The following is a 20,401-nucleotide window of genomic DNA, read 5'->3' on the forward strand; positions in this document are numbered from 1 at the left end:
GCCCCTCGCGCGGCCCCGCCCCTCGCGCGGCCCCGCCCACGGCTCCTGCTCCGGGGTGGGCGCGCACGGCTCCCGTCACTCGGACGCGCGGCAGCGGCGGCGGCGGCGGCGGCGGCGGCGTGAAGATGGCGGAGTCGGGCGGTAGCGGCGGCGGTTCCGGCGGCAGCGGGGCCTTCAGCGCGGGCCCGGGCTCCGAGCGTCCGAACAGGTGAGTCCTGAGGCCGCGGCCTCCGCGGGGCAGCGGGCCCCCGCATCCCGCAGGTGTCCGCACTGAGCCCCCGCCGCGGCCCGGGCCGGCTCGCCCGGCCCTCCTCCCCAGCACCCCAGGTCCTGTGTGCGGGGTCAGGTGAACCCCAGGGGCTGGTAGGGGGCCGCAGAGGAGAGACTGAGGGAGCCTGCGGGCCGCAGAGGCCCCGGGACGCTGGGGTGAGGCCCGGGGAGCCTCAGCATGTGGAGACCTGGGAGAGCCCCTTCCCGGGGCTCCTCTTCTCAGACTTAAAGGACGCTGGCGTGCCCCAGGCAAGGCGCCCCCTCCTCCTCTTCACCAGACAGCTTGCTTTCTTCTCCACCGGCTCGTGACCTGTGTTGCTCCCACCCCCAAATTTGCCCAAACACTAGGTGTTTCTGTGCATTGATCGGGGTTCTCGGGCCGGACGCATCGCCTCTTTCCTCTCTTTCTCTCCCTGGTTGGGCAAAGCCAGCCTGATGCAGACCCTGAACCACAGCCCAAGGACAGCCTGCCACCCCTCAGCTGGCCCAGAGTTTCTGGCCCCTGCTCCTGAGTGGGCAGAGTTACAGGTGACAAGAATCTAAGCGCCTGGGGATGATTGCTGAACTTGGCACACATACACACACAACGTCGTGGGCTGTGCCAGGCCGCTGATCCTCGCGGGCTCTGAGCTGTTGCTGGCTTGGGGGTGAGGGCAAGGAAGTGGCCTTGGATGCGGTTTGGCACCTTGACTATCAGATGTGTGGGAGCTGGGAACATCTATGACCGAGATGACCAGAGCGGTTGAAAGCCCTTCGGGGTGGAGTGAGGGTGGGGCAAAGCTCTTGGCCAGCAGAAAGATCACAGGACTTGGGCAACATTCAGGGCTGAAGGTGGCAGGGCTCAGTGGCCAGGCACAGGCAGTAGGCAGCTCGGTGGCTCACGCCTGTAATCCTAGCTAGTTGGGAGGCTGAGATCTGAGGATGAAGGTTCAAAGTCAACCCAGACAAGGAAAGTCATGAGACTCTCATCTCCAAGGAACCACCAGAAGATCAGAAGTGGCGCTGTGGCTCAAGTGGTAGAGCGCTCACCTTGAGCTGAAGAGCTTAGGGACAGCGCTCAGGCCCAGAGTTCAAACCCCATGACTGACAAAAAAAAATATTTGGTAACCTGGGACAGGGCTCTTTTTTTGGGGGTGAGGGGGATTGGTTGATCATGGAGCTTGAACTCAAGGCCTGGGCGTTTCTGCTCTACCACTTTTTTTTTCTTTTTTGTCAGTTGTGGGACTTGAACTCTGGGCCTGGGTGCTATCCCTCAGCTCAAGGCAAGAGCTCTACCACTTGAACCACAGCGCCACTTCTGGTTTCCCAGTGGTTTATTGGAGCTAAGAGTCTCACAGGCTTTCCTGCCCAGGCTGGCTTTGAACCACGATCCTCTAATCTCAGTCTCCAGAGTAGCTAGGATGACAGGCGTGAGCCCACCAGCGCCCAGCTCCTCTACCCCTTTGAGCCACAGCTCCACTTCTGGTTTCCTGCATTGGAGATAAGAGTCTCATGGACTTTCCTGTCTAGGTTGGCTTTGAACTGCGATCCTTAGGTCTCAGCCTCCCAGTAGCTAGGATGTCAGGTGTGAGCCACCGAGGCTCAGAGGGGCTTTTTTGGGGGGGGGGAGGGGTCCGGTTGTGGGGCCTGAACTCTGGGCCTGGGCGCTGTCCCTCAGCTCTTCAGCTCAAGGCTAGCGCTCTACCACTTGAGCCACGGCGCCACGTCCGGCTTTTTTCTTTTTCCTTATGTGGTGCTGAGGAATTGAACCCAGGGCCTCATGCATGCAAGGCAAGCGCTCTACCACTGAGCCACCTTCCCAGCCCCATCAGAGGGGCTTTTTTTGTATTTTGTCCTCTGGTGATCTATTGCCCCGGCCTTGCACTTGCCTGACCACGAAGCCGCACTCCAGCCCGCCTTCTTCCTTTTCGTGTGCAGTACCTTAGGCGTGCTAGGCATGGGTAAGCATGCTACTGTCAAACCACATCCATGGCCGTGGCTTTTTTCTTTTTTTTGGCTTGAACTCACAGCCTCACGTTCATTCTTGCTTGGCTTTTTCATTCAGGGCTGGCACTCTCCCACTTAGCCATAGCGCCACTTCTGGGTTTTTTGCCGGTTAATTAGTGTGAAGCCAACCCAGGCATCTGTTTCTGTGATCTCGGTTAGACCTCTGCTTTCTTCCCTCACAGAATAACAGCTTCTCTTCATATTCCCTGGCTCTTTTTTTTTTTTTTTTTAAATTTGGTCAGTCATGGGGCTTGAACTCTGGGCCTGGGCGCTGTCCTTCAGCTCTTCAGCTCAAGGCGAGTGCTCTACTGTTTGAGCTACAGCGCCACTTCTGGTTTTCTGGTGGTTTATTGGAGATAAGAGTTTCACGGACTTTCCTGCCCGGGCTGGTTTTGAACCACCATTCTCAGGTCTTAGCCTCCTGAGTAGCTAGAATGACAGTGCCTGGCAATTATATGCCTTATAGTTCACTTTTTTTTTTTTTTTTTGGCAGTCCTGGGGATTTTCTCAGGGCCTGTGCACTGTCCTTGAGCTTCTTTTGCTCAAGGCTAGTGCTCTACCACTTGAGCCACAGCACCACTTGCAGCTTTTTCTGCTTATGTGGTGCTGAGGAATCGAACCCAGGGCCTCATGCATGCTAGGCAAGCACTCTACCACTGAGCCACCTTCCCAGCCCAGTTCACTCATTTTAACTGGACATTTCATTAAGGGTTTTGCTTTTGCTTTTGTTTTGTTTTGAGCTGGTCCTGGGGCTAGAACTCAAGAGCCTGAGATTTTTTTGCTCTAGGCTAGCACTTTATGACTTAAGCCAAGTTTTCACTTCCAGGGTTTTTGTTTGGTTTGGTTTGGTCAGTCATGAGGCTTGAACTCAGGGCCTGGGCACTGAACCTGAGCTCTTTCACTTAAGGCTACCATCTACCAGTTATGATCCACAGAGTTACTTTGGTTTTCTGGTGGTTAACTGGAGATAACAATCTCATAGCTGGGCACCAGTGGCGCACGCCTGTAATCCTAGCTATTCAAAAGGCTGAGATCTGAGGATCGGGGTTCAAAGCCAGCCTGGGCAGGAAAGTCCATAAGACTTTTTCTTTTTTTTTTTTGCCAGTCATGGTGCCTGAACTCTGGGCCTGGGCGCTGTCCCTGAGCTCTTCAGCTCAAGGCTAGTGCTCTACCACTTGAGCTACAGCACCACTTCCAGCTTTTTCTGCTTATGTGGTGCTGAGGAATCGAACCCAGGGCCTCATGCATGCAAGGCAAGCACTCTACCACTGAGCCACCTTCCCAGCCCGTCCATAAGACTTTTATCTCCAATAAACCACCAGAAAACTGGAAGTGGTGCTGTAGTTCAAGTGGTAGAGCACTCGCCTTGAGCTGAAGAGCTGAGGGATAGTGCCTAGGCCTAGAGTTCAAGCCCCACGACTGACCAAAATAATAATAATAATAATCTCATGGGCTTTCCTGCCTTGGCTGGCTTCGAACTGCAATCCTCAGATTTCAGCCTCCTGAGTAGCTAGGGTTACAAGTGTAAGCCAGCAGCGGCCTGGCTTATTGTGGCATTTATGAGACTGGGGCTTCCCACATTGTCCGGGCTGGCTTCAAACAATGGATCCTCCTGCTTTGCCTCCTGAGCATTGGGATTGTGGACGCTGGTATTACCATAGTTAGTGAGTTGTACATGTGAAACCAGGGTTTTAGCCCCCAGACCCAAAGTCCAGGAGTTCCAATTCAGGTCTGGCCCCTCACCCCCATAGACTGGCGGCAGAGAGATTTCTCACAGCGCAGCCATGGGAAGACAGCATGTCTGCTTCCTCACCGTCCTCAGGGTGCCGCTGTGGGCTGCGTGGGGGAGGCTCACAGTTGCCGCAGCCTGGTCACAGGTGTAGCCGCTTGACCACCAGCTCCGCCTTTGTCCTTGGAAGAGTTGGAGGCTGTTGTTACTTTATTAGCGGACTGGGACAGGAGCCGGGTGGGCTCCTGAGTTTCAGGCTGTTTGCTTTAGGACAGTGAGAAGGAGGACAGCCTGAGAGTCAGGCGTTGGCCTTCCGTACCAGGCAAAGGAGGCGCTGGCAAAGGGCCTACGGCGGGAACAGCCCGGTCACAGGTGGTTGATTGGAGATAAGTCTCATGGACGTTCACTAGGCTGGGGAACCTTGGGCCCTGTTCCCAGGGCCCGGCAAAGCAGCGTTTATGCGGCCTCCTACACACCATTACCAGCGCATCCCGTTATCTACCCTCTGTTCTTTATTGTCAGTGGCTGGGGTGTTTGGGCTCTGCTGCCGTACTTGGGATTTAACCTCAGGCTTGTGCTGGCTAGCCGTTTCTCTGCTGCTAAGCAGTGCCTCAGTCCTGGGCCTGGACGCCGTCCCTTAGCTGTTCAGCTCAGGCTGGCACTCCACCACTTGAGCTGTAGCTCCACTTCTGGCCTCTTCTGGCTGATTAAGTGAAGGGTCTCATGGACTTTCCTACTGCTGCTCCTACTGAATTTCTTTCTTTCTTTTTTTGTCAGTCGTGGGGCTTGAACTCGGGGCCGGGCCCTGTCCCTGAGCTCTTCAGCTCAAGCTAGCACTCCACCCCTTGAGCCACAGCACCACTTCGGTTTTCTGGTGGTTCATTGGAGATAAGAGTGTCAAGGACTTTTCCTCCTCAGGTTGGCTTTGAACAGTGATCCTTGATGCTAGCCTCCTGAGGAGCTTGGATGACAGGTGTAAGCCACCAGCGCCTGACCCCTACTGGGTTTCAGCCTTGATTTTAGCCTCATGAATAGCTGGTATATGAAATGTAGCAGGCTCCAATCTCGGTGTGTGTGTGTGTGAGAGAGAGAGAGAGAGTGTGTCCATTCGTGTGTGTCCATCCGTGTGTCGGTGTCCATCCTGGGGTTTGAATTCAGAGCCTGAGTGCTATCCCTGAGCTTTTGTGCTCAGAGTCTCACAGACTTTTCTGTTGGCTTCAAACCACAATCCTCAGATCTCAGCCTCCTGAGTAGCTAGGATGACAGGTGTGAGCCACCAGCACCTGGTCCAACCAATTTTTCTGTTGTTTTGTTTTGTTTGTTGGTTGTGGGGCCTGACTCTGGGCCTGGGCGCTGTCCCTCAGCTCATCTCAAGGCTGGAGCACTCTTCCACGTGAGCCACAGCACTAGCCACTAACGGTTTTTTCTGCTTCTGTGGTGCTGAGGAATCGAACCCAGGGCCTCATGAATGCAAGGCAAGCACTCTACCACTGAGCCACATTCCGAGCCCTTTTTAAAAAATTTTATTTTTAAGTCTGGTCGTGGGGCCTGAACTGTGGGCCTGGGTGCTGTCCCTCAGCTCTTTAGCTCAAGGCTAGCACTCTACCACTTGAGCCACAGCGCCACTTCCGGCTTTTTTCTTTTTGCTTATGTGGTGCTGAGGAATCAAACCCAGGACCTCATGCATGTAAGGCAAGCGCTCTACCACTGAGCCACCTTCCCAGCCCCTCATTTTTTTTTTTTGTCAGTCATGGGGCTTGAACTCTGGGCCTGGGCACTGTCCCTCAGCTCTTCAGCTCAAGGCGAGCGCTCTACCACTTGAGCTACAGCGCCACTTCCGTTTTTTTCTGGTGGTTTATTGGAGATAGTAGTCTCACGGTCTCTCCTGCCCAGGCTGGCTTTGAACCGAGATCCTCAGATCTCAGCCTCCTGAGTAGCTAGGATTACAGGCGTGAGCCACCAGCGCCCGGCTCATTTTTTTTTTAATAGAACACTTCTATTACCCCAGTTTCCCAAGAGTGCCTGCCTCCAGCCCCAGTATACCCTGATCTGCTTTTGGCTTCTAGAAACTTCCTATAAACAATATTGCGCCACATGTGGTTGGTTTTGCTGTGTGGTAACGGGTTCTAACTGCTGGTCTCTGTTCTGTGCACACCTTCAGACCCAAGACTCGTCCCCGGGGTGCTCTCTGGTGTTGCCTGCCTTCCCTGCCCAGTGTTTTGACCCGTGTCCGTCCTGTTGCACAAGCCGTTTCTTCTTTTTCCTCGCTGAGTGAAAATAAACAAGCTGTCCTGCAGTGTTTGCTTATGCATCCCCTGGCTGGGGTGATTTCACAATTGCTGTGAACATCTGGATAGGAGAGCTTTTTTTTTTTTGATGGAATCTTCCTGTGCAGCCCAGGCTGGCCTGCCTCTCAGCCTCCTGACTGCCGGGCTGCAGGCATGGCCACAACGGATGTGTGTCTTTAGATGGACAAGTACCCTCCTGGGAGACTGAAGAGTAGACTGGGCTATTAAATAGCCATCCCAGCTGCTCAGGAGGTGGGGACGGGTGGGGGTTGTGTCAGGGCTCAGTTCCTTGTCAGTGTGAAGCTCTGGTTTCAAACTGCAGTACTGCCAAGAAGGAAGGAAAGAGGACCAGAGCTAGCGCAGTGTGTGGCTGCCATCACAGGTGTGCAGGTGAGGCTCTGCTCAGCCCAGTCTGGGCCTGAGTGTGAGACCCAATCTGAAAGATAACCAAAGGCTTCTCCTGGCTGCTTCCTCCTGCGCCGGGACCGTGGATGTGCGCCGCGGGGCGTGGTGGTTCTGTGAGTTATTCTTAGCTCATGCATGCTGGTAATCCTACCTATTCTGGAGGCTGAAGCCTGAGGATTGCTGTCCGGGGCTCCATCACCAGTTAACCAGCAGAAAAGCTGGAAGTGGAGCTGTGGCTCAAGGACCACCCTGAGGGATAAAGCTAAGGGATAAATCTCCCAGACCCTGAGTTCAAGCCCCAGCATACATACACACACAATTATATACACATATATGCATACAATTGTATGTACTTATGCATATGTATGTATGGGTGCATATACATATATATATATTCTAAATCAGAGCTCTTCACTAGGTAGCTCATTAGCAAAACATCTTCTCCCGCCTGGTGGCTTATTTTTTTTTTCTCTTCTGTTCTGGCGCTGGCCCTGGGGCGTGAGCTCAGGGGCTGGCCCATCAGGACTTGTTTCCACCACGGCTGGCACCTGTGTCAGGTGCAGGGCTGGGTGTACTTACACCGTGACAGGAGTGCGGCCATTGCTGCGTGCTGTGTGTGCTGAGCGCTGTGGGTGGCGCCTGGGACCCCGCACTCAGGGGAGATGATGGCAGGGGGACATTAAGTCCTCGGTGCGAGGAGGCCCCCGGGCGCCGCCTCCAGTGCTCCCCACTCATTCTCTTTGTGGCCCCGGCCGCCCTGCTCTCGTTTCCGTCTGGGACGTTTGCTGTCAGCGGGTCGTGCCACGGGACGCCTGGGCCTCAGCTCCTCACTGGTGTCCAGGGCTCTCTGCCTGACTCGCCCCTTTTCATGGCCAAATAGTACTCCATATTCACACGTGCTGTCCTCAACGGATGACCAGGGTGCTTCGGTTGCTAAGGGACCTGCCGGGGGCGGCCCCGGCTCAGCCTCCAGCCCTGAAAACCAGACCCACGAAGGAAGGCACCCCGGAGCTGGGCCCCCTGTGAAGAGAGGTGGTTAATTCTGGAGGCCCAGACCGGGGCGCTGGCGTTGCTAGAGGCCTTGTGTGGCTTTGGTGGCCGGGGACAGGGCAGGTCCCGGGGAGCGGCGGCCTCCAGGCCACGGTGCGTGTGTCCCCGGGGCCGCCCACCCGCAGGCGCAAGCTGCGTGTGCCGGAAAGGAGAGCGGCGCCACCCCCACGTGTGGAGCAGCCTCGTGCCTGGCCCGCTCTGCCTCTGGGCCTGGGGGTGGGAGGCTCAGAAGGGCAGGGGGCCAGGAAACGTGCTGTGGGGTGGGGGCTGTCCCTGCCCCGTCCCCACCTGCCTTGGTGACCCGTGGGGGACCTGGCCGCGGCCCCCAGCCCCCCTTATGTAACTTGTTTGTTCCAGCGCCTCTGCGTTGGCGCCGGAGCCAGCACATCCGCCCTCCCATCTCCCGGGGCCAGCAGAGCCGCCGCCTGGTAGACGGGGCGGACTCCCATCTCACGGACGCCGCCAGCCAGACAAAAGGCGCTTGTTCCACCCCCGTCTGCCCCCCCCCCCCCCCGCCACGGGGGTGCAGTGACTCCACGGGGCCCTCCGGGTGGGTCCTGATCTAACGGTGGCCATCACGGGAGGTTGTGGCCTGTGGCGGGCAGTGCCAAGCCCGCCCCGTGTCCGGCGGGGGGCCAGGGGGAGGACGAGGCGAGGTCGGAGAGGCTGGTGCTGATCAGCGGTAGTGCGGCGTGCGTCTTGGGGCAGGCTGGGGGCGTCCCGGACGCGGGCCCCCTGCTCCCGGGCCGGGCCCCTCCACGCTTCCCTTGCTCCCCACAGGTCACCACCTACCGGCCACTCCTCCTGTGCGTGCTCTGCACCCGCCGTGGGCCTGACCCCTGACCCTAGTGCTGTGTGTGCAAAGACAGAGGGCGCAGGGCCTGGAGGCCGCGGCTCAGCCCCCCACGCGCAGGCAGCCCTCACTGCCGGCCTGAGGCCAGGCAGAGCCTGCCCCCCACACCCCACTAATACCTCCTGTTCACTCCCCAGCCCTCAGGACCAGCCTAGACTTTTAGGTTACCTGTCCCCATGCCCAACATCTGCCAGGAGCTGGAGAGGAGGTACACAATGCGCCACCCACTGTCCCTATGGGCTGTCCCTGCCGGTGCTGCTCCGACCCCCTTCCCAGCCCCCTCTGTCCCGTGTCCCTCCCCCTTCCCAGCCCCCTCTGTCCCGTGTCCCTCCCCCTTCCCAGCCCCCTCTGTCCCGTGTCCCTCCCCCTTCCCAGCCCCCTCTGTCCCGTGTCCCTCCCCCTTCCCAGCCCCCTCTGTCCCGTGTCCCTCCCCCTTCCCAGCCCCCTCTGTCCCGTGTCCCTCCCCCTTCCCAGCTCCCTCTGTGTCCCGGGTCCCTCACTCTGTCCTCCCGGCTCCCTCTGTGGAGGGTGTGTCTTCCCAGCATCCGCAGCAGCAGGGGTGGCCCCCCCCCCCCCGCCAAGCCGGCCATGGGCCCCCCCTCGTCTTCAGGAGCAGGGCACACGGACAGCCCCACTGTCCCCACACAGCCCAAGCTCACGCAGCCGCCTGACGGGAGTGCGGGCCAGGGCCCCTCCTCTGGTAGCCGGAGCACAGCTGTGCGCCCAGCTCTCTTAACCCTTGTTAACCCCAGCCCCTGCCTCCCTCCCCGCCCCCCTCCCTGCCTCTCCCCCCTCCCGAGTGGTCTCAGTTCCCACTGCACAGCAGCGTGGTGTGCAGCCGGCCCGCCCTCCCCCACCGCACGCCCAGGCCACGCAGGGAGTTTCCATCTTCCTGCCGGCAGGCCAGGCCGGGCTTGCGGATCTGGATCTGAACTTGCGCTGCTATGCAGGGCTGGACCTGAGGGCTTTGTAAAGCCCGGGACCCCGGCTGTTTTCTGACACCATAGCGGTGAAATCGCATGGGCGGGAAGTTGGGGCTGGAGATCCGGGAAGCTTGGCTCTCGGCTCTCTGGGGTCTGGCAGCGCAGGGCGGAAGCGTGGCCCTTCCAGGTGACAGGCACCCAGGGAGCCTGCCCTGGCTGCGCCCTGCCCCGCCTCTAGCCTGCTCCTGGCCCACAGCTCCTGTGCGGTCCACACGGCCGTCCTCTGTCAGGGCGGTCAGCCGTCACGGCGTCGCTCCCGCCTCTGCCCCAGTGGTGCGGAGAGGCAGCCCTGACAGCTCCTCACGGGCAGGTGGGCCTCACCCCTCCCTGCATCCTCTCTCCTCTGCTAGGCCTCCTGTCCCCAGCCCTCAGGCTCAAGGGCGCAGGCGTGGGGGGCCTGTCTGACCCTCCATCTTTCCAGAGGCTGGGGTAGGAGGATTGTGAGTTCAGGACCAGCCTGGGCCATACAACCCAGGAAACAAAACCCTTCAAGGTCACGTGAGACAGTCCAGGGGGTGTCCCACTGTAGGAACCCAGGGCTCAGGGCTGGCGAGCCCTCCTAGCCCAACTCTGCGCCCCAGCACCTGGCCGCGTGGGAGGCAAGCCCCCAGCCCCGGGTGAGCCCCGGTGTGGGGCCACAGGAGCTCCCTGAGGAAGGCCTGGGTCCCAAGACTGCAGACCAGGGATTTAGCTCCCCTGAGAGAAGACATTTGTCACAGGCTGCTTGTGGCGTTGGCCGTGTTGCTGAGCTTGGAGGACTCAGCCTCTGCCAGAGCTGCACGTGGGCTACACCCCTGGTGCCTGGCGGCCGTCCCCCTCTGGGGCTTCGAGCCACCCGGCTAGGCAAGGCAAGGGTGAGACCGTGCCCCGAGGGGCTGGGACTGCTCTGGCACCTGCCCATCTGTGGGGAGATGGGTGGCCTGGCTGGGCCAGCCCAGAGCCCTGCTGGGGGCCGGGCTGCGTGGGACCTAGCGCAAGCCAGGGGAGAGCACGTGAGTGGGGCCTCCTTCGGACCCCTCATTCCAGCCAGCCTACAGAGCAGGCCTAGGGTGGAGGGGCCCAGGCCTTGCAGATGGAGCTGGGAGTGGCGTGGGAAGGCCGGGGGCAGAAAGACTCCACCAGGCCACGCCCAGAGCTGCTGACAGTCCCAGGATGACACACAGGGATGTGGCCAGGGACCACTTGGAGGGACAGACAGCTGGGACAGGAGCTGGCCCAGCCTGGTGGTGCCAGCTGCAGTGGCCACCTACCCGTGCCCTTGCCCACCTGCCCTCCCACCCACCCCCTGCCACCTATCCCTATGCCCAGACACCTCCACCCACCCATCTGCTCACCCGTCCATGCCCTCCACCCATCACCTACATACCCCACTCATCCACCCACCCACATGCCCGTCCATCCACCGTCCACCCTTCCACCTGCCCATATGTCCATCTACCCAGCCACCAGCCAGCCAGCCCCTCTGTCCAGGCTGGGCTCTTGCCATCAGGAAATGGCAGCAAGCAGAGTCTCTGCCTGATACTTGGGCTCCCACTTCAGCCTTGGGAAGAAGGCTGGACGCAGATGATGAGGATGGAGAAGGCAGCCGGGCGGGGCGGGGCGGGGCGGGGCGGGGCGGGGCGGGGCGGGGCGGGGGCGGGGCAGCGGCGGGGGCGGGGCAGCGGCGGGGGGGGGCGGGGGCGGGGCGGGGCGGGGGCGGGGCAGCGGCGGGGGCGGGGCGGGGCGGGGCAGCGGCGGGGGCGGGGCAGCGGCGGGGGCGGGGCAGCGGCGGGGGGCGGGGCGGGGCGGGGCAGCGGCGGGGGGCGGGGCGGGGCGGGGCAGCGGTGGGGGCGGGGCGGGGCAGCGGCGGGGGCGGGGCGGGGCAGCGGCGGGGCGGGGCGGCGGCGGGGCGGGGGCGGGGCAGCGGCGGGGGGGCGGGGCAGCGGCGGGGCAGGGGCGGGGGCGGGGCCGGGGCGGGGCCGGGCGGGGCAGCGGTGGGGGCGGGGCGGGGCAGCGGCCGGGCCGGGGCGGGGCCGGGCGGGGCAGCGGCGGGGCCGGGGCGGGGCAGCGGTGGGGGCGGGGCGGGGCAGCGGTGGGGGCGGGGCCGGGGCGGGGCAGCGGTGGGGGCGGGGCGGGGCCGGGGCCGGGCGGGGGGCGGGGCCGGGCGGGGCGGGGCAGCGGTGGGGGCGGGGCGGGGCGGGGCCGGGGCGGGGCAGGGCGGGGGCCGGGCGGGGCGGGGCAGGGCGGGGCCGGGGCCGGGCGGGGCCGGGCGGGGCCGGGCGGGGCGGCAGCAGCAGCAGCGACCTGGCCTGTGACCCGGCCGCGGCCCTTGCTTTAGGCTCAGGCGACGGTTTTGCTTTTTTTGCTCTACCCATCCTGTGGCGTGCCAGTCAGGAGTGGGCTCGGCCCTCCACACCTCCGTCTCCAGTGCAGGGGCTTGAGGCTGAGGGTCGTGGTCTCGGGGTGGGATGGGGTGGAGGCCTGTACCTCTCTGTGCCTCCAAACCAGGACCCAGAAGTCTGTGATGGTGCGTGCGGGGCTGGTCCTGAGTTGTTCAGTGTTGAGGTGAGCTTGCTGCATCGGCCAGGGCTCCAGAAGGGGCTGCCGTGGGCTCAGGCCGGGGCTTGGGGCACAGGCCCTCTTGTCTCCTAGCATCGGCAGGGGAGTCGGGACCCCCGAGGAGTCACGGGCCTCTTCTCATCCCCCTTTCCTGGGCCATGGCTCCTCAGGGCACCTCCCTGCCCCGGTGCCTTGGGGCTGACGCTGCCCCTCCACCCTCCCGCATCTGCACCTGAGCTGCCTGGCTCTGTGGGGGGGCTCCACGTAGCACCCTGCATCCTGCCACTCGGGGAGGAGCTCTGCCCTGTGCACAGGTCGGGAGGATGGGCGGCCGCCGGCCCCATCCGCCCCTGGCCACACACAGACCTGCCCGCCCGGCCCCACAGACGAGGCCTCACTCTGGCCGAGGACCGGGGGCCCTGCCTGGGGTCCAGGAGGGCCTGGCTCCCCTGCCCAGGACCACAGGGCCCATGTCTGCTGTACCCCCTTCCCTCCCCTGGGCTCCGGCCCTCCCCAGCTCTGTCAGGACCCCCTGGGGTCTTGGCTTGCAGGAACATGCTGGAAGGGCCTTTGCCAGACCCAGGCCACCAACTCTCACATCCCGCAGCTGCCTTGGAGGCCCCCCGGGAGGCCCACTGGGGTGGGGGGGAATGCGTGGGGTGTCCCCGGAGAGCCTGCCGACGCCAGGCCGGAGCAGGGCCAGAGCTGTGAAACGCTGTGGTGCCAAGTCGCCATGGCAACAGCTGGGGGGGGCAAGCGGGCTGGAGGCTGGCCCCCACACCTGTGCCCTGCGCTCCCGCCCTGGAGGGTCAGGCTGGCCACTACAGCAGCGGGGTGGGGGAGCCCCCCCTTCCCCAGCTGGAAGGCGGCCTCCCCAGCGGCGGCCGTCCCGGGGGCTCCTGCTAGCCACAGGCCGGCCTCCAGAGACCCCCGGTGGGAGCCTGAGCTGAGCCCCGCTTTCTCTAGGGCCTGTCCCCACGCCCCCACCAGGGCCCGTCTCCTCCCCATCAGTTCTCCAGGCTCCTCTCCAGGCCCTCTCTCAGGCCTCAGACAAGGCTGGGGGGGGGAGGGCGAGGGGCGCGGGGCGGGAGACCGTCTGGGTGGAGCCCCTCGGCCGACCCCCGTGCAGCAGCCTCTCGTGCTGGGGTGCCAGCCAGCCAGCGGCCGCACCCCGTGCTGGAGCACAGGGCAATAAAAGCGGACGTGGCTCTGGCAGTGGGGGCTGAGCTGGAGGAGTGGACCTGGGGCACCATTGGGGGGGTGGGGTTACAGAACCCCAAAAAAATGCTCCCGTGAAATCCCTCATGCTGTGTTTTTTCTTCTTGGCTGTTGAGCGTGAAGATGGCTCTGGGCGTCGGGCCTCTGTTGGGCTGGACCCTGGGACCGGGCAGGGTCCGGGGGGCCTGGGCCACGGGGGCAGGTGTGCCCCTCGCCCCGGACTCTGTGGCCCACCGCTTGCTCCTGCCTCCACGAGCTGGGCCCGACAGGAGGCCCACGCTTCCCCACCTCGTGGCCAGCACGCGCCTGGTGCAGGCTGCCCCGTGGCAGTGCTGGGAGAGGGCATCGGGGGCTCGGGAGACTGGCCAGCCCCGGCCAGGTCTAAGACAGGGCGAGTGGCCCCGTGGAGGCCAGCGCCGGCCAGGCTGGGGCGGCCGAGCGGCCCCCGGAGCCACTGACCCAGCTACTGACGCACGGGCCCCGATGACTCACATGTGCTGACCGTGACTCGAGTGGCCGTCTGGAGCCTCGCTCGGGCCTGGCCCGCCGTGGGGCCGCCCCCGGTCTGGGCCCGTCTGAGTAATGGGCCCTTCTACCCGCCCTCCTCCCAGGAGCCTTAGTCACCGGCCTGCCGCCCACCCACCCGCTTCGGGTGCCCGAAGGGCCTCAGCCTGGTATGGCCTGGTGGGTTCGCGGGTGTCACCCTGTGCCAGGGAGGCGAGGAAGGGCCGAGCTGCCTCCTCCTCCCTGCAGCCCCGGCAGGCCGTCTTCTGGGAGAGGGGACTGGCATCCCGGAGACCATTGTCCCCACAGGAAGCACAGGACCCTGTTCTCGACCCCCGGGCAGGGCTGGCATTGGGCCCTAGCGTTGCAGCCCATGGAGGGGGAGGGGGAGTGGCTGACCAGAGCTGGCTGGGCCCGAGACAGCCTGCTGGACCCCCAGCGGCTGCAGCCCCCGCTCCACCACACAGGGCCTGCGCTTGCTCTCATGCTGTGGGGGGTGGCGGGCACAGGCCCACGCTGGGACGCGGCCTGCTGACACGGGCGCCACTGGGTCCTCACCGCGGCCCACGGCCCCCACGCACGCACCGCTCCTACAGGCCACCGCTGCCACATGCCTACCACCCCCACAGGCCACTGCTGACAAGTGCCCGCCACTCCTCGCGCCCGGCTGCCTGGGTGCGGCGTGGGTGCGCCTGGTGCACAGCCCACTGTGCCAGGAGTGGCAGCTCGGCTCGGCTCCCTCCCGCTCCTTCCTCTCACCAGCACCTCACGGCTGGCTGTGGGCTGTCGGGTGAGCGCTCGCTGCTTGATGCCCTTTATGGGGGGCAGGTGCTGTGCACCCCTGACCCACGGAGCGGTGACACCCCGGCAGGGAGTCATTGCCCGTGAACATGCAGATGGGCACCCGGGCTGAGGGGTGAGTGGCCACACAGCCCCCAGGACCCCGCAAGCCACCGAGGAAGACGCGGCCAGCCAGGCCTGGCCAGGACCGGCGCCAGAGCCCAGGTGGCCTCGCAGCCGCAGCGCCCCAAGTGTGGCCTTTAGCGGAGAAGACCCGGCGTTGCTGGGCCACGGGCTGCGGGTCCCCGAGAAGCGGGCAGGTTGGAGGGGAGCGGCTGGTAGCTGCACTGTGACACATCTCCACGCTCCCTGCACCGGGACCCCGGCATCATCTGGGGTCTGCCTGGGCCTCTTCCCTGTTCCTGTTTTGATTGTGACTCTCAAACCTCGACTTCCTGGGTGGCAGGGGGACCCCTCCCCATACCCTCAGTGTGTGTGGGGGGGGGGGGCCAGGCTTTGCTCTGGCCCAGGCCAGGCTCCCAGCATGCACCGCAGCGGGCATGGCTGCCGGCTGTCGGAACTGCATTCTTGGCCCTCTCTGCAGGCAGGCACTGGTCCCAGGAATGGGAGGACGAGGCTCGGGCCTGGGAGAGAGCGCGTGTGCTGCGCTGCGCTGCCGGGGCCTGTGGGCTGTGCGCCCCTGCTCTGGGGGAGGGTCTGCTCAGGTCCCCCAAACCCAGGCAGCCTGGGCCGCGTCCTCACTGCCCGCATTGATGTTCAGGCAGCCTCGGGCCTTGGCTTGCTCTCAGTGCTGGGACCCAGGGCCGGGTGCCCTGCAGGCTGCACTCTGCACTAGCCGGCGACACCCTGTTGTGGGGTGCTTCCAAGCAGCGTCAACTGGCGTGGGCGAAGCCTGCCGCCTGGCCCTCACGCTCTCCTGTCTGCTGTTTTGCAGCCTGGCAGATAAGAACGGGATCCTGAAGCGCACGTTCTCGGCGCCAGGTCACAGTGCCAGCCTCCTGCAGGGCCTGGCCGCACTGCGGGCACAGGGCCAGCTCCTGGACATCGTGCTCACCATCAACAGAGAGGCCTTCCACGCGCACAAGGTGGTGCTGGCGGCCTGCAGCGACTACTTCCGGTGAGCCCTGGGCCGGGCTGGGGCCTTCGCTGGCCCTGCAGGAAGAACCTCAGGACTTTGTCCTCCCGAGCTGGATCTGAACTGTGATCCTCAGACCTCGGCCTCCTGAATTGCAGGGATTAGCTTGTTATTTTTACCATGTGAGACTGGATCCTACCTAGGCTAGCCTTGAGCTCCAGAGCCTCCTGCCTTTGCCTCCCTAGGGCAGAGTGCAGTCCCCCTGCAGACATCCTGCCGCCTTGGGCAGCGGTGAGGCAGGGCCGTGGCTGCTGGGAGTGGGGGGCCAGCGTGCTCCGGTGGTGGGTGTTGGTGGGTGCGGCTGCCACCCGTCTTCCACCTTGAAGTCTGACACCTGTGTGTGCCTGGTGCTGGACAGGTGTGTCCCACACGGCACGGCGGCGGGAGCCCCTTGCCGCAGTGGCAGAGTGGCCCTGGTGTTCCCGAGCCCCGGGGACCCCGTGCTCTGCTGATTGGGCATGCAGCCCCCTTATCCGTGTGGGTCGGGGGGGGGGGTGCCCAACATGGCCCACCCCTGAGAACACAGCCATCACCAGCTGGGCCAGAGGTGAGGGCCTTCAGCAGGGCTGGGTAGGCAGAGGCCACTCCCTTCCCTCCCGGCAGGCTGCCCCACCGAGGGGCCATCCGGCACCCTGTGAGCGCGGAGAGCAGCGGCCCTGCCAGCTGGGGCGCCGCTGCTATTTTTGTTCTGGACTTGGGGTGGGGGTGGGAGGCAGCCCAGCTGCAGAGCTCCTTCACCGCACCCCGTGCTGGCCCTGCAGGCTCGAAGCCTTAAAAGGCAAGGCTGCTACTCACCCCGGCCCCTTCTCTCCCCATCAGAACCAGGGGCCCCTGGGGACCGGCGGGACCGGCCGCCCTGGGGACCGTGGGGGTGCCCTGCCTCCTGCGAACCCCCCGTGTTTCCCACGCAGGGCCATGTTCACGGGCGGCATGCGGGAGGCCAGCCAGGATGTGGTGGAGCTGCAGGGTGTGACAGCCCGGGGGCTGCGGCACGTCATCGACTTTGCCTACAGCGCCGAGGTGACACTGGACCTGGAGTGCGTGCAGGACGTGCTCGGGGCCGCCGTGTTCCTGCAGGTGCTGCCCGTGGTGGAGCTGTGTGAGGACTTCCTGAAGGCCGCCATGAGCGTGGAGACCTGCCTGCTCATCGGCCAGATGGCCACGGCCTTCAGCCTGGCCTCACTGCGGGCCTCGGTGGACACCTTCACCTTCCGCCACTTCCTGCAGATCGCTGCCGAGGACGACTTCCTGCGTCTGCCGCTGGAGCGCCTGGTCTTCTTCCTGCAGAGCAACCGGCTGCAGAGCTGCGCGGAGATCGACCTGTTCCACGCGGCCGTGCGCTGGCTGGAGCACGACCCCGCGCGGCGGCCGCGCGCCAGCCACGTGCTGTGCCACATCCGCTTCCCGCTGATGCAGCCGGCCGAGCTGGTGGACAGCGTGCAGACGCTGGACGTCATGCTGGAGGACGTGCTGTGCCGCCAGTACCTGCTGGAGGCCTTCAGCTACCAGGTGCTGCCGCTGCGCCAGCACGAGCTGCAGTCTCCCCGCACGGCCCTGCGCTGCGACGCGCCCTCGCTGGTGGCCTTCGGCGGCACGCCCTACACCGACAGCGACCGTGCCGTCAGCAGCAAGGTGTTCCAGCTCCCCGAGCCGGGCGCCCGGCACTTCCGCGAGCTCACCGAGATGGAGGTGGGCTGCAGCCACTCGTGCGTGGCCGTGCTTGACAACTTCGTGTACGTGGCCGGCGGCCAGCAGCTGCAGTACCGCAGCGGGGAGGGCGCGGTGGACGCGTGCTACCGCTACGACCCGCACCGGAACCGCTGGCTGCGGCTGCAGGCCATGCAGGAGAGCCGCATCCAGTTCCAGCTGACCGTGCTGGGCGGCCTGGTATACGCCACGGGCGGCCGCAACCGCGCAGGCAGCCTGGCGTCCGTGGAGCGCTACTGCCCCCGGCGGGACGCCTGGGACTACGCCTGCTCCCTGAAGCGCCGCACCTGGGGCCACGCGGGCGCCGCCTCGGGGGGCCGCCTGTACATCTCGGGGGGCTACGGTGTGTCGGTTGAGGACAAGAAAGCCCTGCACTGCTACGACCCCACGGCCGACCAGTGGGAGTTCCGGGCCCCCATGAGCGAGCCCCGCGTGCTGCATGCCATGGTGGGCGCCGGCGGCCGCATCTACGCCCTGGGCGGCCGCATGGACCACGTGGACCGCTGCTTCGACGTGCTGGCCGTGGAGTACTACGTGCCCGAGGCCGACCAGTGGACCAGCGTGGCGCCCATGCGGGCCGGCCAGTCGGAGGCTGGCTGCTGCCTGCTGGACCGGAAGATCTACATCGTGGGGGGCTACAACTGGCGCCTCAACAACGTGACGGGCGTGGTGCAGGTGTACAACACGGAAACGGACGAGTGGGAGCGAGACCTGCACTTCCCAGAGTCCTTCGCGGGCATTGCCTGTGCCCCTGTCCTGCTGCCCCGGGCCGGGACCAGGAGGTAGCCCCGGGCCGGGCCGGGCCAGTCCTCATGACACCGCTCCCCAGGCCCGGCCCTGCAGACTGCTGCAGCCGGGGGCGCGGCCCGGCCCGGCCCGGCAGCAGGCCCCCAGCTCAGGACACGGGGCCACGGGCCGTCCTGAATGCTCGCTACCCCACCCCACCGGCCCTGCCCGACACTCAGGCAGGACCCCGTCACACTGCGCCCAGAGTGGGGTGCACCGCCATCCTCCGTGACCCCAGGGGCCTGATCCCCCTCTGCTCACAGCCCCGTCCCGGGCCCCCGCTCTGCACCCACCCCTCCCCTCCTCCCGCTGCTCCCAGGGTCTGCCGCCCGCTGAGCATGGATGCCCGGACACCTCCTGCAGGCCCGGGCCGGGATTACCACCACGCAGCCCCACCTGGACCCCGCTCTCCGCATGAGCCCCCCTCCCAGCACCCCCGTGGGCTGCGCAGGGCTTTGGGCCCTATTTGTTTTGCTGCCGCAGCCTCAGCCTCATTTTCTTGTCCTTTTTCTTTCTGGAGCAAGCCCACAGGACTCTCTTTGTCTTCTAAGTGACATTTGTCCTTTTGGGGACCGAGTGTCTCCTGCACTGCAAGCATACCACAGAGGCAGCGTCCGTGCTCCGTCTGCTGCCCGGTGACCCTACCCCCGCCCCGCCCCTCTCCTGAATAAAGATGTGACATGGATATGCAGGCCGGGGCACCAGCCAGGGTGGTCAGCGTCTGCGTGGGCCTGCCGGCCCTCAGCCTCAAGGGGGCACTGCCTGGGGCCTGCTGGCTGTGTGTGTGCGCGCGTGCGCGCGCATGCACAAGTCCACCATTAGTCTGGGCTTTGCCTTTTCCTGCTCAGACCCCAGCCCTGGGGTGCAGTGCCTGGAGCCCTGCCACCCGTGTGGCCACCGGGTTCTGCAGGCCGCTGCCCGCGCTCAGAGCCTGGCCCCCCCACCTGGCCGGCCAGGGCGCGGCCGTCAGCTCACACCTCGGAACATCTTGTCCCCAGCGAGCTGGCAGGGGTGCGGGGAGGGCGGCCAGCCCTGATGCTGGAATGTTCTCTGGGGCCCAGCCCCTCCTGCGCCCCCACCCCAGCCCCGGAAGGGAGGAAAATGATTTTTTTGCACTGTAAATGCGAAACTGGGGAAAGCTGTTTCTAATTTAGCAGGAACTGGCTCACGGCCTGCTGCATGGCCTTGGCCGGCAGGCCAGCGGGCATGCGCACATCCCCGGCCCACCTGTGCGCGCGCACAGCGTGCACGGCTCAAACCTCCAGGCCCATGGTGTGGATGGTGCCCCGTCCAGCCCGCCCCACACCTGGGCCCAGCTGTGGAGGGCTCCGGAGCTGGGGACACCCCGAACACCCCTCACCTGAGCCCGGCCGGCCCTATCCCCAACCCCAGCAGCTCCTGACCCAGCAGTGTTTCAGTCCCGGGCAAGGGTCCTGGGCCTGGCTGGGCTGAACGGCCCCCACTGCTTCCCACCATGGGGAGCAAGGCCCACCCATGTCCCGGCCCTGCACCCCCACAGAGGCTCCCCATGCCATGGGTTGGGTATTCAGGGACAAATGTGAGGTCCTCGGGCTCCCCCATCACCGCGGCCAGGCGCCTGGGTGCTGGGAGCCAGCACTCCAGCAGCTGGGCCCGCCCCGTCACTGAGCCCAGCACCCACCCCGTCCGCAGGCCACCTCGCTCTGCACTGCCGGCCTGCCGGCAGAAAACTAAGTGGGTGCTAACAGCGGTTGGCTCCTCAAGCCTCGGATCAGGATTGGGGGGCTGAGGCCATCCCGTGCTGCACACCCTGGTCTTCCTCAAATCAAAGGCTGAGACCAGGGGCATCGTGATTCCAGCCCAGCCCAGGGAATGCGGTCAGGCCGACCCCACGTCCACCAGGAGCTGGGCATGGTGCTTCACGGTCCAGGCAGATAGTAGAACAGGCTTTCTGAAAGGAAGGCAAAAGAGCTGGAGGTGTGGCTCAAATGGTAGAGCACCTAGCATATAACCGTGAGTTCATACCCCACACAAAACGAAAGCGAGCGAGAAAGGTCCTGGGGGGAGGGGGGCGTCACGCTGCAGGCTGGGCGGGTCCTGGGCGGACGTCCCTTGGAACTGGTGACTCGGTTGCTGCTTCCTGGGGTGGCTGGCCCCTGGCGTCCAGCT

The 20,401-nt window shown here is 64.5% G+C and overlaps 1 protein-coding gene across 1 annotated transcript; it reads left to right on the top strand.

The window, feature by feature from the left end:
- Window positions 1-117: 117 nt before the first annotated feature.
- On the top strand, window positions 118-18,898 carry Klhl26 (kelch like family member 26). Its single transcript, XM_042671224.1, has 3 exons — window positions 118-208; window positions 15,560-15,742; window positions 16,672-18,898. Exons 1-3 carry the CDS (start codon window positions 126-128, stop codon window positions 18,251-18,253), a joined length of 1,848 nt encoding a protein of 615 aa, XP_042527158.1. The 5' UTR covers window positions 118-125; the 3' UTR covers window positions 18,254-18,898.
- Window positions 18,899-20,401: the final 1,503 nt, after the last annotated feature.

Source organism: Dipodomys spectabilis, unplaced genomic scaffold, assembly GCF_019054845.1.
Source record: "Dipodomys spectabilis isolate Male_0828 unplaced genomic scaffold, ASM1905484v1 ptg000609l, whole genome shotgun sequence".
Taxonomy (NCBI): Eukaryota; Metazoa; Chordata; class Mammalia; order Rodentia; family Heteromyidae; genus Dipodomys; species Dipodomys spectabilis.